At 35.3% G+C, this 14,500-nt stretch overlaps 1 protein-coding gene across 6 annotated transcripts in view; it reads left to right on the top strand.

Annotated features, from left to right (window-relative positions):
• Positions 1-14,500, top strand: part of LOC115232572 (ras and EF-hand domain-containing protein homolog) — a 117,634-nt gene that overhangs the window by 67,841 nt on the left and 35,293 nt on the right. For all 6 annotated transcript variants that reach the window (XM_036498939.1, XM_036498932.1, XM_036498935.1 and 3 more), the window contains exons 5-10: positions 2,149-2,244; positions 4,927-5,120; positions 7,265-7,333; positions 7,830-7,929; positions 9,385-9,449; positions 10,686-10,828. In XM_036498939.1, coding sequence (XP_036354832.1) covers positions 2,149-2,244; positions 4,927-5,120; positions 7,265-7,333; positions 7,830-7,929; positions 9,385-9,449; positions 10,686-10,828 — 667 coding nt within the window. The remainder of the gene's footprint in view (positions 1-2,148; positions 2,245-4,926; positions 5,121-7,264; positions 7,334-7,829; positions 7,930-9,384; positions 9,450-10,685; positions 10,829-14,500) is intronic.

Below are 14,500 nucleotides of genomic sequence, written 5' to 3'. Positions count from 1 at the left end.
ATATTTTAGATTTGTCTGTTCCTACAATCCCAATAGAATGACTAAACATAAACACACACACACACACAACGTCGCACGCGCACACCACACCCACGCAGGCACGCAGCTCACACGTATGCAAATTCAATATGAAGTGATACTTAGTAAATAATTTTGTAAATAGTTTACCCATTTTCTTAGCATAACAGAAAACCGACAAACCCATAACTGAATCTGCTATAGAATATAAAACGCTAGTACATACATGCAAAGACACACATACACACACACACATGCATACACGCAGACACATGCACACATATATGCACACATATACATTACGTCTATGTGTGTATGTCTGGGGCTCTGTGTTGCGTTGTCTGTGGGTGTTGATCTATAAGCCTAATTGTTTTAATAACAACTATCTAAAATAATGTATTCCTCATACTATGGCATTACCATATCCTGAAAGACGGTAGTGTAATAAGAAAAGTACTCAATTATTCATTAGTAGCCACCTTCTTTGCTTTCATGTGTTTTACTCATATGATACTGAAGGCGAGAAAATATACGTTCTTTCGGTTGTGAATATATGAATATATCACGTGCCTTGCGGAGGGCAGTGTTGAATAAATGAATATGTGAGGTATTCGCTTTTAAGCAACCAATGAAATTTTTATAGAAAATTATATTTCTATGTTGTTATGGATATATTTAAATTGTATATTGTCACATTAGTTATCATCAATCATTTAATCAACTACCTGAAACTCAGTGTTATGATTCAAGAGGCATGAAATTTTAGTAAACTAGTAAAATATTCAATACAAACACAAATTACACACACACACACATACAACCCCAGCAACACATACACGCCCCATGCACACACACACACACATACTGACATACTACGATTACAATGATCGCCTCGAATCATTCAGACTCGATTCTCCCTAACGCCACCATGAACTCTACAATTTGTAGAATGAGGAGAATAACACAACCAGCGTCGCTGAAGGATGTTAGCATTAAGTTTAAAAATCATCCAATGTTGGTGCCACGTACAATATACCTTCTACCAAAATGGAACTCACAGCCAATGTCGCCTTAACATCATTATAACTCCTCTGGACAAATCAATGGACTGAGCCCCATATCATTTATTTATTGACGGTGAGTTGGTTAACACGTCGGGCGAAACGCTTAGCCGTATTTCGTCTGCCGCTACGTTCTGAGTTCAAATTCCGCCGAGGTCAACGTTGTCTTTCATCCTTTCGGGGTCGATTAAATAAGTATCAGTTACGCCCTGGGGTCGATATAATCGACCTAATCCGTCTGTCTGTCCTTGTTTGTCATCTCTGTGTTTAGCCCCTTCTGGGTAGTAAAGAAATAGGTATTTCGTCTGCTTTACGTTCTGAGTTCAAATTCCGCCGAGGTCGACTTTACCCTTCATCATTTCGGAGTCGATAAATTAAGTACCAGTTACGCACTGGGGTTGATGTAATCGACGTAATCCGTTTGTCTGTTCTTGTTTGTCCTCTCTGTGCTTAGCCTCTTGTGGGTGGTAAAGAAATAGGTATTTCGTTTGTCTTTACATTCTGAGTTCAAACTCCGCCAAGGTCGACTTTGCCTTTCATCCTTGATAAATTAAGTACCAGTTGCGTACTGGGGTCGATCTAATCGACTGGCTCCCTCCCCCCAAATTTCGGGCCTTGTACTTAGAGTAGAAAAGAATCGGTTCCACGCCGGGCAAAATGCTTAGCGGTATTTCGTTAGCCGCTACGTTTTGAGTTCAAATTCCGCCGAGGTCAAATTTGCCTTTCATCCTTTTGGGGTCGATGAAATAAGTACCAGTTATTACTGAAGTAGGGTTATTGCAGAAGACGCATGCTTATGGTGCAACACACAAGGACAGAAACCCGAATCACAAAGTTTTGAAGATACCTTACCTGCGCTCATAATTAACATTTGTCACTCGTATAATATTTATGTTATTAGACAAAAGAAGTAGTTCAACAAATTTTCAAATTCTCGCAGCAACGTTTTCCTTTGTCTAAGTTTTCCTTTGCAATTTTACCTTAAGTTAAAAGTAAAGAAAAATTGTTTGGTGTTTATTTGTTGAACCTTCCAATGCAAAATTTCAGCAATTTTTTGTGTTAATTTTAGGAACAGCAAAAAAATGAATTAGAAAAAATAGAGTTGAGGAAAAGTTTGGAAAATGAAATGTACCAACTGAAAGAAACCATCACACACCTTGAAATTGTAAGTATACTAACTGTTAAATACATATGCATATACATACATACATACATACATACATACATACATACATACATACATACATACATACATAATTACCGCACACACACATACACACACATACACACATACACACACAAATCCATGAATACTTATGCACATACATATATACATAGATATTTTCCAGAAGTTTATCATTTAAGTATTTATGAGCATGTCTAGACATGCAAGTATATGCACGAGAAGACATACATAAAACAAAATATACAAATCTGTACGTATACATATATGCAAAAATTCTTTGTTGCTGTTGAATTTCCTATGAAGGAGCCTTGGATCGAGGTTAGAAACCGGCTCTTTCTCTATTGGCAAGAGATTTTGAAATAAAACTGAATAATGGCATACATACATACATACATACATACATACATACATACATACATACATACATACATGCATGCATGCATACATACATACATACATGCATGCATGCATGCATACATACATACATACATACATACATACATACATACATACATACATACATACATACATGCATGCGTTCCTGTTAAGGATATTCCAAACCTATATGATAAGGCGGCGAGCTGGCAGAACCGTTAGCGCGCCGGGTGAAATGCTAAGCGGTATTTCGTCTGTCGTTACGTTCTGAGTTCAAATTCCGCCGAGGTCGACTTTGCCTTTCATCCTTTCGGGGTCGATAAATAAAGTACCAGTTACGCACTGGGGTTGATGTAATCGACTTAATGTCTGTCCTTGTTTGTCTCCTCTGTGTTTAGCCCCTTGTGGGTAGTAAAGAAATATATATGATAAGAGCTTATTTATTGTTGACCTTCAGCAGTGAACCAGAAATGGCTGTTTTCCACACACACACGTACGCATACATTCATATTCACATACATACGCGTGTGTGTGTGCCTTTGTCTTCAAGTTTGTGTTTGTGCTTAATCACCGCTTGACAAGCAGTGTTGGTTTGTTTACGTTCCCGCAACTTAGCGGGTCGGTAAAAGAGACGGATAGATTACGTACCAGACTTTAAAAAAGTAAGTACTGCGTCAATTTCTTCAACTAAACTCTTCAAGGCGGTGCCCCAGTATAGCCGCAGTTCAATGACTGAAGTAAAAAATAGATGTGTATACAAAATATGTTATATATGATATATTATATAATGAGTGAAAAAAACTTTGATTTTTCCACATTGATGTATTTTCTCAAACGTATTTCTAGACATTGCATGACTAACTAAATGGTTGTTTGAATCGAATCTAGTCTCTCAGTACATTTTTCTGCAAAGTAATTTATTATAGCTCGACAATAGAATTCCAAAATGCTTGTAAAGATTCTCAACAAAGTAAGCTGCAAATCTCCCTTTTGTGCGGCATATTTAACAGTTTCTCTGTAAATACGATCCATAATATCTTTAGAGAAGCACTCCTTGAAGACATCAGTTGGCTCAAACTTGTCCCTACATTTTGTTGTAATCGAAGGATCAGTTACACTGGAATCACAATCATACTTTACACAGGACTGTTTCAATGGTTTATTGTTCCATTTGCGAGAACTTTTCTTTGTGCATGAACAGTGTTTCTTAGCAGAGCTTGGTACCACCTCCCTGTCTATACTGAGAACCTCAAAACTAGCTTTACTATAGGCTCTAATCTCACCTTTCTCTGCGAGGATACCTCTACCAATGTCTCGCAAATTTGCAGAAGATTCTTCGCAGTCACTTGAAGCATCATCTTTATCTGAATCGTCGCCATCATTTGGTGGATGAAGTACCAGTTGAAGCTCATCAGCATTATCAATTTCCTCAACAAAATGTTCATCTCCAGATTCGATTATATTTAGGATTTCTTCAGTGTCACTTTCATCATCAAGTTTTCTCTTAGACATATTTAATGATCTAGAAATAAGAATTAAATACATATATATTTCACTTGCATTTATGCAAACATTAGTTTGCTAGTAAAAAGGCACACACACACACACACCACACACACACACACACACACACCACACACACACACACACAAACAAACAAGCAAACAAACATTTAGACTATACATATTTGACATAGTATCGCATATACTGCATAACCTGCTCCAATTGTATAGGAAATTATACAGGCAAAACTAACAATTTCCTTTGCCAACGTGCAAGAATCGACAGACAACACGTCAGACAAAAAGATTTAGGTAAGATCCCGCTGAGTAAACTTCTGAAAATGTGTGGAAACAGCAGATTCAAGATCTTTGCCTTCTAAAAATACACAAGAGATCACCTAGGGTCCCAGAGGGCATTGAAACAACAATTTAACAAAAATGTGTGTGTGGGTGTGTGTGCATAAAGAAATCATAATCAATAAAGGATAAAGTAAAAATCAAATCATAAATATGTGTACATATCTGTCTGTTTGTCTGACTGTGTCCGTGTCTGTCTGTCTATCTATCTATCTATCTATCTATCTATCTATCTATCTATCTATCTATCTATCTATCTATCTATCTATCTATCTATCTATCTATCTATCTATCTATCTATCTATCTATCTATCTATCTATCTGTCTGTCTATGACTACAATATATAAAGACGTTACTCATGAAAGCTATACAGTTCTCATTATTTCCGTCAGTTGAAACTGTGGTCATTTCTTTATTTGAACCTAGGAAAGCAATTCGAAGAAAGAACGGACGAATGAAGATATGATGGCTGTGCTTCGAGAGAAAATTGAGGAAATTTCTCAAGAAAACCGACAGTTACGACGTAATGAGACAGATTCCCAAACAAAATTAGCTTTGCAGCGGAGTGAATTGGCCTCTTTACGGCAGCAGCATGAAGATAAATGCCATGAATTAGAAATGTAAGTCACCTGTCTATCTGTCTGTCTGTCTGTCTGTCTCTCACTCTCCCTTTGTGCGTGTGTGTGTATATGAACCTATATATATACATATATATATATAATATAGTGTGTGTGTGCGTGCATGTATGTATGTATGTATGCATGTATGTATGTATCTATCTATCTGTCTATCTGTCTATCTATCTCTCTATCTCTCTATCTCCCTATTTCTACATATCTATATTTGTACACACGTACACACACATACACATACACACACAAAGCGTATATATATGTTTGAATATATGTATGTGTATATATTATATCTATCTATCTATCTATCTATCTATCTATCGATCTATCTCTCTATCTATCTATCTATCTATCTATCTATTATCTATCTATCTATCTATCTCTATCTATCTATCTATCTATCTACTATCTATCTATATATCTATATATCTATCTATTATATCTATATATATATATGTATATATCTACATAGTCTGAATGTATGCATATATATATCTGTGGAATGTATATATATATATAATATATATATATATATATATATATAAATATATTATATATATATAGGCGCAAGAATGCCTGTATGGTAAGTAGCTTGCTTACCAACCACATGGTTCCGGGTTCAGTCCCACTGCATGGCACCTCTCTCTCTCTCTCTCTCTCTCTCTCTCTCTCTCTCTATATATATATTATATATATATATATATATATATATATATATAATAAGAGTAAATAATTTCTTTAATGGTTTTTAAAAAACCAACAATTATTTACTGGTAGATTTCTGCATGTAAATATGACCATTAACGGTAGGTACTTCTGTAAAGTTCAGTGTATATATATTGTATATAAATAAAACCTGTTGCCTGCCCCTTTTATTTATATACAATATATATATATATATATATATATATATATATATATAGTAAGGAAAAGAAATAATAGAAATAGGAAGGTCATCTGGTTTACTCACCCGAGGTGGCCTTCAATATAGGTAAATATTTCCTAGCACTGATAGATAGACATTTTCCAGTTAACCATACTTATAGGAAACTCTTCAATAGAACACAATTTAAGAATTAGTTTTAGTTCAACTACCAATTTTAAAACATAATCAAACATAACATACAAAAAACACAAGAAGAAAACAGCTGTTCATGCAGGAATAAAGAATTGTGCCCGCTAAAGGAGCTTGCATGTCCAAGACCATCATATATGAAGCTACCGTAAACTCTATAACCACTAAAGACACCCTTTCGAGGAAGAAATACGTGGGCCTTACAGAGGGTAATTTCAAGGCCAGGTTCAATAACCACACTTTGAGCTTTAGGCACTGGAAACAAAGAAAAGCGACACAATTATCTAATCATATTTGGTCTTTAAGAGATAAAGGTGTCGATTATAACATACAATGGAAGATTTTGGCCAGATGTAAGCCCTATACTAACGGCAGCGGAAGGTGCGGTCTATGCGACATGGAGAGATGGCTTATCTGGAAAAGCAGCTTAGACCCTACTACCTATCTAAATACAAGGACAGAGCTTTTCGGATCATGCCCACATGTGACTAAATTTCTGTTACGTTTTTGGTCCCCTAAGAAAACAGATAGAACATGCTTTCTATGTTATGTCCCGAGAAGAATTTATATATATATTATATATTTTTATATATTTTTTATGTATTTTTATATAATTTTTATGACGAAAAATGCGAGCGATGTATAAGTACGCAGGCAAGCAGAGTTATAACAGAGTAATTTCCCTTATTTAACGGTATTTTTCATAACGTTTTCAAATAGCCAGATAACCGAAGAGATGGTGTGTGGATTTCCACTTCGGCATCTGAAACTCAGAGTTTTATCTTGACTACCGAGTAATGTAACATATTGTATATATAATATATTATATATATATTATATATATATAAACATAAGAAAACTGGTTTTTGATTAATTCAGTAGCTTACAGTTGTTTCTACAAAGAGAACGAAGCGTTACTATATAATACTTAATGCATATTCTACTCATAACTATCTACCAGACTCTCTCTGATTCTCTCTTTCTCTCTCAACTGATAGATAGTTATTTATATATAGTTTATAAATAAGGTATCTTAATGAACTTTTTCTTCATTCAGAGAGAAACGTGAGATGATGGATTTCATAAAAGAACAAGACAACCTTACACGACAGCTACATCTACTTCAGTAAGCATTTGATATACATATCTATCTATCTATCTATCTATCTATCTATCTATCTATCTATCTATCTATCTATCTATCTATCTATCTATCTATCTATCTATCTACATGTGGCTTAGTAATTAGGGTGTTGTATTCACGATTACTAGATTGCGGGTTCGATTTCCAGGCTGGGCGGCGCGTTGTGTTCTTGTGCAAAACATTTTATTTCACTCTCAGCTGTAAATGGGTAAGGCTGCGACGGAATAGTTTTCTGATCAGAGGAAATGCTGGCCTGCCCTCCTGGCCAGCGGAGTGGCATCATTCGACGGCTAAAACAACGCGAAGTGCATTGACCAGTGATGTATAACAACATCCGATAGTCTTATATTAACTGACATGAAAGTTTTGAAGTAAAATGTTACTTAGCTTCTAGTTTTCCTTTGTTTTCATGACTTTGCGTAATTTTTAAATACTGACTGTTAAGGTAACTGTAGTTTTCAATGTATCTTCTCCTCAGTGAAGCAAATAAGAAACTCCATGATACGAACGATGATCTGAGAGAAGCTTTAGATATGAACCGGCAACAAACGGCACATAAACGTAGCTATTCATCTGGGGTAAGAGGCGCAAGTATTTTTATTTTTATATCTAAGAGTCCAATGTAGTTTGAGATGTTTTCCTGCGGGTAACGTTTACTGAATGTAATGTGGCTTCGATAAGAATTGTTCTCAATTCACAAATGATGCCACATGTAACATATATCATATATCATATATCATGTATATATATATATATATGTATGTATTTATCATTCTATCATTCAAAAGACTGATACATCATCATCATCTTCACCACCACCACCACCACCACCATCATCTTTAGTGATGGTGGTAGTGAGTACTTGGTAATCAACCGAACAGGTTCAGTGATTGTGTTGTTGAAGCAAACAAAATGTCCGTCTCCCCACTGTTAAATATTTTCGCGTTCCCTATTTTCGCGTTCCCGGAGGTAGTAAAAGTGTGAGGTGAGTTGTCTAGGTGGCCCATTATGATGATTTTTTGTTGAAGGCTAAGGTGTGAAGAATAGTATTCCCGGAATTGGAACGAGCTTTTTGCGGATGAGAAAATAGATTATTTATGTACAGCAGGTACAAGTCGTTAACATAACCTACAAATGGCCACGAAGCGATGTCCCAATCTGAAAGGAAGCTTTTGATTTAAGTGACAATAGTCGGATGAACTCATGCGCCGATTTCTTAGCTTCGGGATTTTTTTGGACAGACACGGCCAAATGCTTTGTTGATGTTAAATATAGCATCTTTCAAGATCACTGTATCCAGCAAATATGGGTCTACAGAAGCTGCATTGATAGCAGCTAGGTTGGGAGAAAGACTCATCATTTTGGCGAAGATAATTGCTATGGACAGTTTTCGACAACTTTGAGATGCATTGATAATGATGATCGGTGAAGTCACGAAAGTTGCTCTTCTTTGGAGTGGCACACACTGAAGAATGTTTCTAAATATCAGAATGTTCTTTCAGTGAGCGAGGGAGAGGAGAGAGGAGAGAGAGAGAGAGAGAGAGAGAGAGAGAGAGAGAGAGAAAGAGAAAGAGAGAGACAGAGAGAGTGTGTATGTGTGTGTGATTAATGAGGATAGAAGCTGACTCTGCTCTGGACTTGATTATTTAAATAGTGTCACGATTGGCAGCCTTATTAGTTTTGAGGTGTCTGGAGATGTTACTGTACTTGGTGCGTACATATGCGTGGTGGTGAAAGTGGTGAAGTAGAAAAGGAAAGTTTTGAAAGAGTTTTGCCCGTTACGTGCAATGTAGAGTTCAATTTATTGTGAGAATTTCACTGTTTATTTCTTGATGAGAAAGACACTGGTAACATTTCTGTTTTAGTGTAATTGATTCTTTTATCACGGTGATTAACATCTGTTTTTACCATTAATCACTTTAGAATCATTGACAGATCAAACTATTTATTGGAAATATAAAATCTGAAATATCACGAAATTTATCCGTTAATCTCCTTCTGTATTGACATTGAATTGCAAATTGTATTTTCAGGCACCCATTATTACGAGTAATTTAAATAAACCATTTACAGATGGTTTACTGGACAGTCCACTGGTGTAAGTATTATATTTACTCTGTCACTAATATCACATATCTTGTTTTCTTTAGTGATTTATTCTTTTTTCATCTCGTTCATGTTTACATTTTTGTCTTAGTAACGATCAACTTTCTTAGGCTAAGATTTTACTCGTATTATAAATTTCTAATCAGTAAGGGGTCTATACACTGTTACTCGATTTGCCAGACGTAGCAGCAAAATCTCTTATATAAAACCCGGTCGTCTTGAAAAAGAAAGAGCACATGGGACAATGAAATTATAGATATACATAATGAGAGTATGGTCATGACTGGAATGCTTTCAATCATGTCTGCTCAGTCAAGGCTGACCTTGAGTTAAGTTACGAGAAAAATACTAATTATTGAACATTATACATCCTCGTATTTTATACGCAATTCTGGGTATAAAATATATATACTTTAGACAGTAAGAATTGCTTGCACAGGATTGCAAGGTTTTTACTGCCGATTCTCCAACAGCTTATTTTTCTGGTTAGTTAAGACCTCAATAATTTTGTTAGAATATGTTACTCGCGACAAGGAGCAAACTGGTCGGTATAGCACCACTACATAGTACTTGAATGTCATTAGCAAGTTCGCTCTGTTGCAAAACCTCGCATCGAGCTTCCAGTTTAGGGGGGCACATTCAATTGACTCGACGATTTTCTTTACAAAATATCACTATTAGAGAGTACAAGTGGATAATGTTTCCGAATAGAGGTCCACTGCTAAATGAGACAAAAGCCTTGCTACCTCTGAGTAATGCTGAGAAGTTCTCCAATCAGCAGGTGCATATTCCAGTTTTTATTTCAGCAGTTTGTCACTGGTACCACAGCGAAAAACCACAATTTTGTGAAAGGTCTACCTCCAGTGTATTACATTAAGGATGTCCAGATACTGCCAAGAGAGATCCCGTATGTAGCTGATCTTCCCTTTCTCCTGTACCACCAACATTTGCATTAAATGAACAAGAAGTAGGAGTATCATGTGACGCAATCTATTTTCTTTTGTAAATTCATGGTTTCAACCTTAGTAAAAAATGAATATTGTTATATTCCCCCATCCTCTTCTTTTGAAGTAGGATGGAGTAACTAACGGAAGAGGATCTCTTAATCAATTTACTTGTATATGTTTTTTGATTTTCACATACGATTAACTTTCACTTATAAACTTGTTATTTTTGTTTTGATTTCATACTTCATTTGTTATGTTGTACCTTTCTTGTTTATTTTAAGTGGACAACCAGCCCATGCAGCAGCCTCGCTGGCCGAGGAGGTGGTCATGGCCGAAGCACTAGTACAACGTAAAAATAGCCCCAATATGCTCAGAATTATTCGTAAAGGTAGCTATGAAGAAGACAGTATCGCTGAAGATGTAGGTGAGCGGACTCTAAAAAACATGCGCAATTAGGGTTGCTTTATACTACTTTATGTAACAGCTTTCGGTTCTTGAGTATGCAAACATTTTTGATTTCTAAGGCAATCTTAATAATGCTCTATTTTCTTCTTGATTATATAATGAAATATTTTTTTAACATTAGGTCGACGACACTGTAACATAATATTAAGGTACAGGTTGCTTATATACAACAAAATGTTTTCGAAACATTTACATCATAGAACATCATTTTAGCCATTTAAGAAAATTACAACTGTTTTATTCAATTTTCGTTTATTTCTTGATTTATCTCAAACTTTTAGCCGCACTCCTGTGAGTTAGTCACTGACAGATTCATTGTATTTTTTAAACAATCTATTATAAAATAGAATAAAATAAAAGTAAATATCATGAAAGGGTCAGAGGTCCTTCCCGAGTCATAGGCTCATAAATCTGATTTCCCAGATTCTGGGGCGTATATATTTCCCATCCTCAAATAGCAGCCGTTTGGTCGGTCACGGGATTACTCATTTTTGCCAGTTGAGTAAACTGGAGCAATACAACGTATCACCTGACCTAGGAATCAAAACTACAGTGTTACTATCATGAGTGCAAAACCCCTAATCACCAAGCCACGCGCCACCACAAAGTAGTTAGAGAATATATGTTTTCAATGGATATCCAGACGCTTTTATGTTATAATTGTTACAATAAACAATCTCAGATCGAGTCAAATGAATTAAAACTCTCATTATATCGGCGTGTGTGTGCGTGTATACGTGCGTGTGTGTGCATGTGTGTGCAACTATGTGCGTTTATTGCATATCCATAGTCATCATACCATATTCTCTCGCTAGATATCAGTCTTTATGTTCTGAACAAGAACGGTGGATTGGCTGAATCTAGAAACATTAGAAAAAATGTTCCCCGGCATCTGTTCCAGCTCTTTATGCTCTTCATATCAAATCTCATCGAGGTCAACTTTAACCTTCTATATCTCTGGGGTCGATAAATCAAAGTACCAGCCAAAACTTTCAAAACTGCTGGCCTTGTGCTGGAATTAGAAATATTTATACTGAATAAGCTTCTCATATGTATCTTTCTAGTTATTGCGATATTTACCTGACTTCCCTCTTTCTATGCCCTCTTTAATAACGCTCCTTTAAAATACTTCAACCGTTAAAAGATACAGTTGCCTACTCTTTATCAAGCCATTGTATACTCTGAATTGCAACACTGCTGATACATCTAGGACACTACATCTTTGCTTCTCACAATTTCCACTCTTTGGGATTTTATAGCTTCTGACTTACTTTCAATCTCATTTGGAGAAGCGGGGTTGCCCGCCTCGAGCGGCACTTTATATGCGTATTATATGGTATTTTTCGCATGGAGTAACTCACCAATCGTCAGGCGTCATAAACTCTAGCTATGGCATTGCACATGCTGTAACTTGCTTCTATTTTCATTTCGCAGCTATTGCATGTTCTACATTATTTTTAATTGATTGATTCAACACTCAGAAATTCAAAATTAATCAAGTTTTATTAAATTTTACACAAACGAATGATAGAAGCTCTATGTGGTTTTTTGATCCTGACAGAAAATAAGTAGGCGATATACAATTAAAACATATCTTACTGTTAATCAAAAGGAGATGGGATAACGGACAATTTACTCAGAAACAAACAATTCGAGAAGGCAGAAAAGACAAAAGAAATAAAACACAAAACAAGCGAAAAAACTGGGCAGGATAGTCATAGCTGGAACGACTTTGATTAAAGGCCTCCTCGGTAAAAATTGATTTGGAACTAAACAACAACGAAATAATTTACATCACTGTAAATTTGTTTTAAAAATTATGTGTAAATCTTTATTTGCACGTTATCTTTGTCGCAATTGTTCTACAAGTTAGAAGAACCAAATCTCTTTTAAATCGTACTCTTCTGTCTTAAAAAAGACACATTAGATAAGGTAGTCGTATCTGGAAAAAACAGGATGGTCATAACTGGAATATCTTTTATGATAGCTTGCTCAACCATTGTTGGTCTGGTGCTAAAAACGGACAACAAGGACAAGAATGAGGTAACCTTTATACAATTCCTTGAGCTGCTACTAATAGCAACAAAGTCCTCCCGAACTTACATTCCTCTGTCTAAATAAGGATGGTATAGGCACATTGGATGATGTAGGAATTTGGACATAATTCCCGAGGAAAGATGATAATGTTCATGATGGAAATATTCTGGAAAATTGGTCAGCTGGATAAGAGTTAACCTAGGTTTATAAACCGACAACGGTTTTTGTCCACCACGAGGGAGCCTCACTGTAAAGCATACCAAAATCACCCATAGATCTTACTCTACCACTATATATATATATGTGTGTGTGTGTGTGTGTGGTGTGTGTGTCATATAGCTAGCTAGAGGCGATGGCCTCTTGGAGCTAATCAGCGACAGCTTTAGTCTTATATTTATAGACTACCATATTAGTATGGTGATAACTATTAATATCCAGTAACGCTGCCGTAATCTCCTTTAGAGAGACTTAGTAATTTTAATATTTCTATTATTGAAAACAAGTGGATGTATTCCACTGTAACTAGGTAAATAAAATCCTCGAACAGACGGTCAGTAGCGACACCTGGTGGGTCTGACTACGCTGCATTGATAAAGGGCAACAACCCTGAAACATGTCTGCAGATGTCTGACTAGCAAGGTGAAGCGGCTGACCTCCCCTGTTCGAAGGTTGTAATGGACGCAGGTTCGTGTGTCATATAGCTAGCTAGAGGCGATGGCCTCTTGAGCTAATCAGCGACAGCTTTTCTTTATTTATAGACTACCATATTAGTATGGATAACTATCCAGTAACGCTGCGCGTAATCTTTAGAGAGACTTAGTAATATATATATATATATTATATATATATATATATATATATATATTTATATATATATATATATATATATATATATATTATATATATATATATATATATAATAAATTAGAGACAAAACCACTATTATGCAAATCAAACAAAGAAAGACTTAAGCCAATACATAAATTATAAAATAATTTATATAAATTAAAATTTAACAAATGTGGTTATTCATTTTTAAAATTTTAATTTATATAAATTATTTTATATTTTATGTATTGGCTTAAGTCTTTCTTTGTTTGATTTGCATAATAGTGGTTTTGTCTCTAATTTATTATAATATATATTTTATTATAAAATTGGATTCAATCTTAAATCTGATTTTTCCTTGTAAATTTGGATTTATTCCCTAATATTTATTATTATATATATATGTATGTATGTATGTATGTATGTATGTATGTATGTATGTATGTGTGTGTGCGTGTGTGTGTGTGTGTGTGTGTGTGTGTGCGTGTAAAGGAGGATTTGCACATTGTTCAACATAAAGACGAAACGATCACAGTTGAAATGATTTTTACATTTCTGTTCAACTAAACCCCACCTAGGAATAAAAAAACAACAATAAAAACAGCAATAAGAACGCCATCATAAATAATCGTCATATGCAACGAAATGATGTGGTTAGTGTCAGATTATAGTTATAATAATGAAAAATAAAGGTTTCTATGTAATTTAATGTCTGACATAAACTACGCACTTATTATGTCTTTGCTTTGCTTTGGTTGCTTTGAAA

Source organism: Octopus sinensis, linkage group LG2 (assembly GCF_006345805.1).
Source record: "Octopus sinensis linkage group LG2, ASM634580v1, whole genome shotgun sequence".
Lineage (NCBI taxonomy): Eukaryota > Metazoa > Mollusca > Cephalopoda > Octopoda > Octopodidae > Octopus > Octopus sinensis.
Note: the sequence above shows the minus strand (reverse complement) of the source record. Positions and strands in the feature narration are given on the sequence as shown.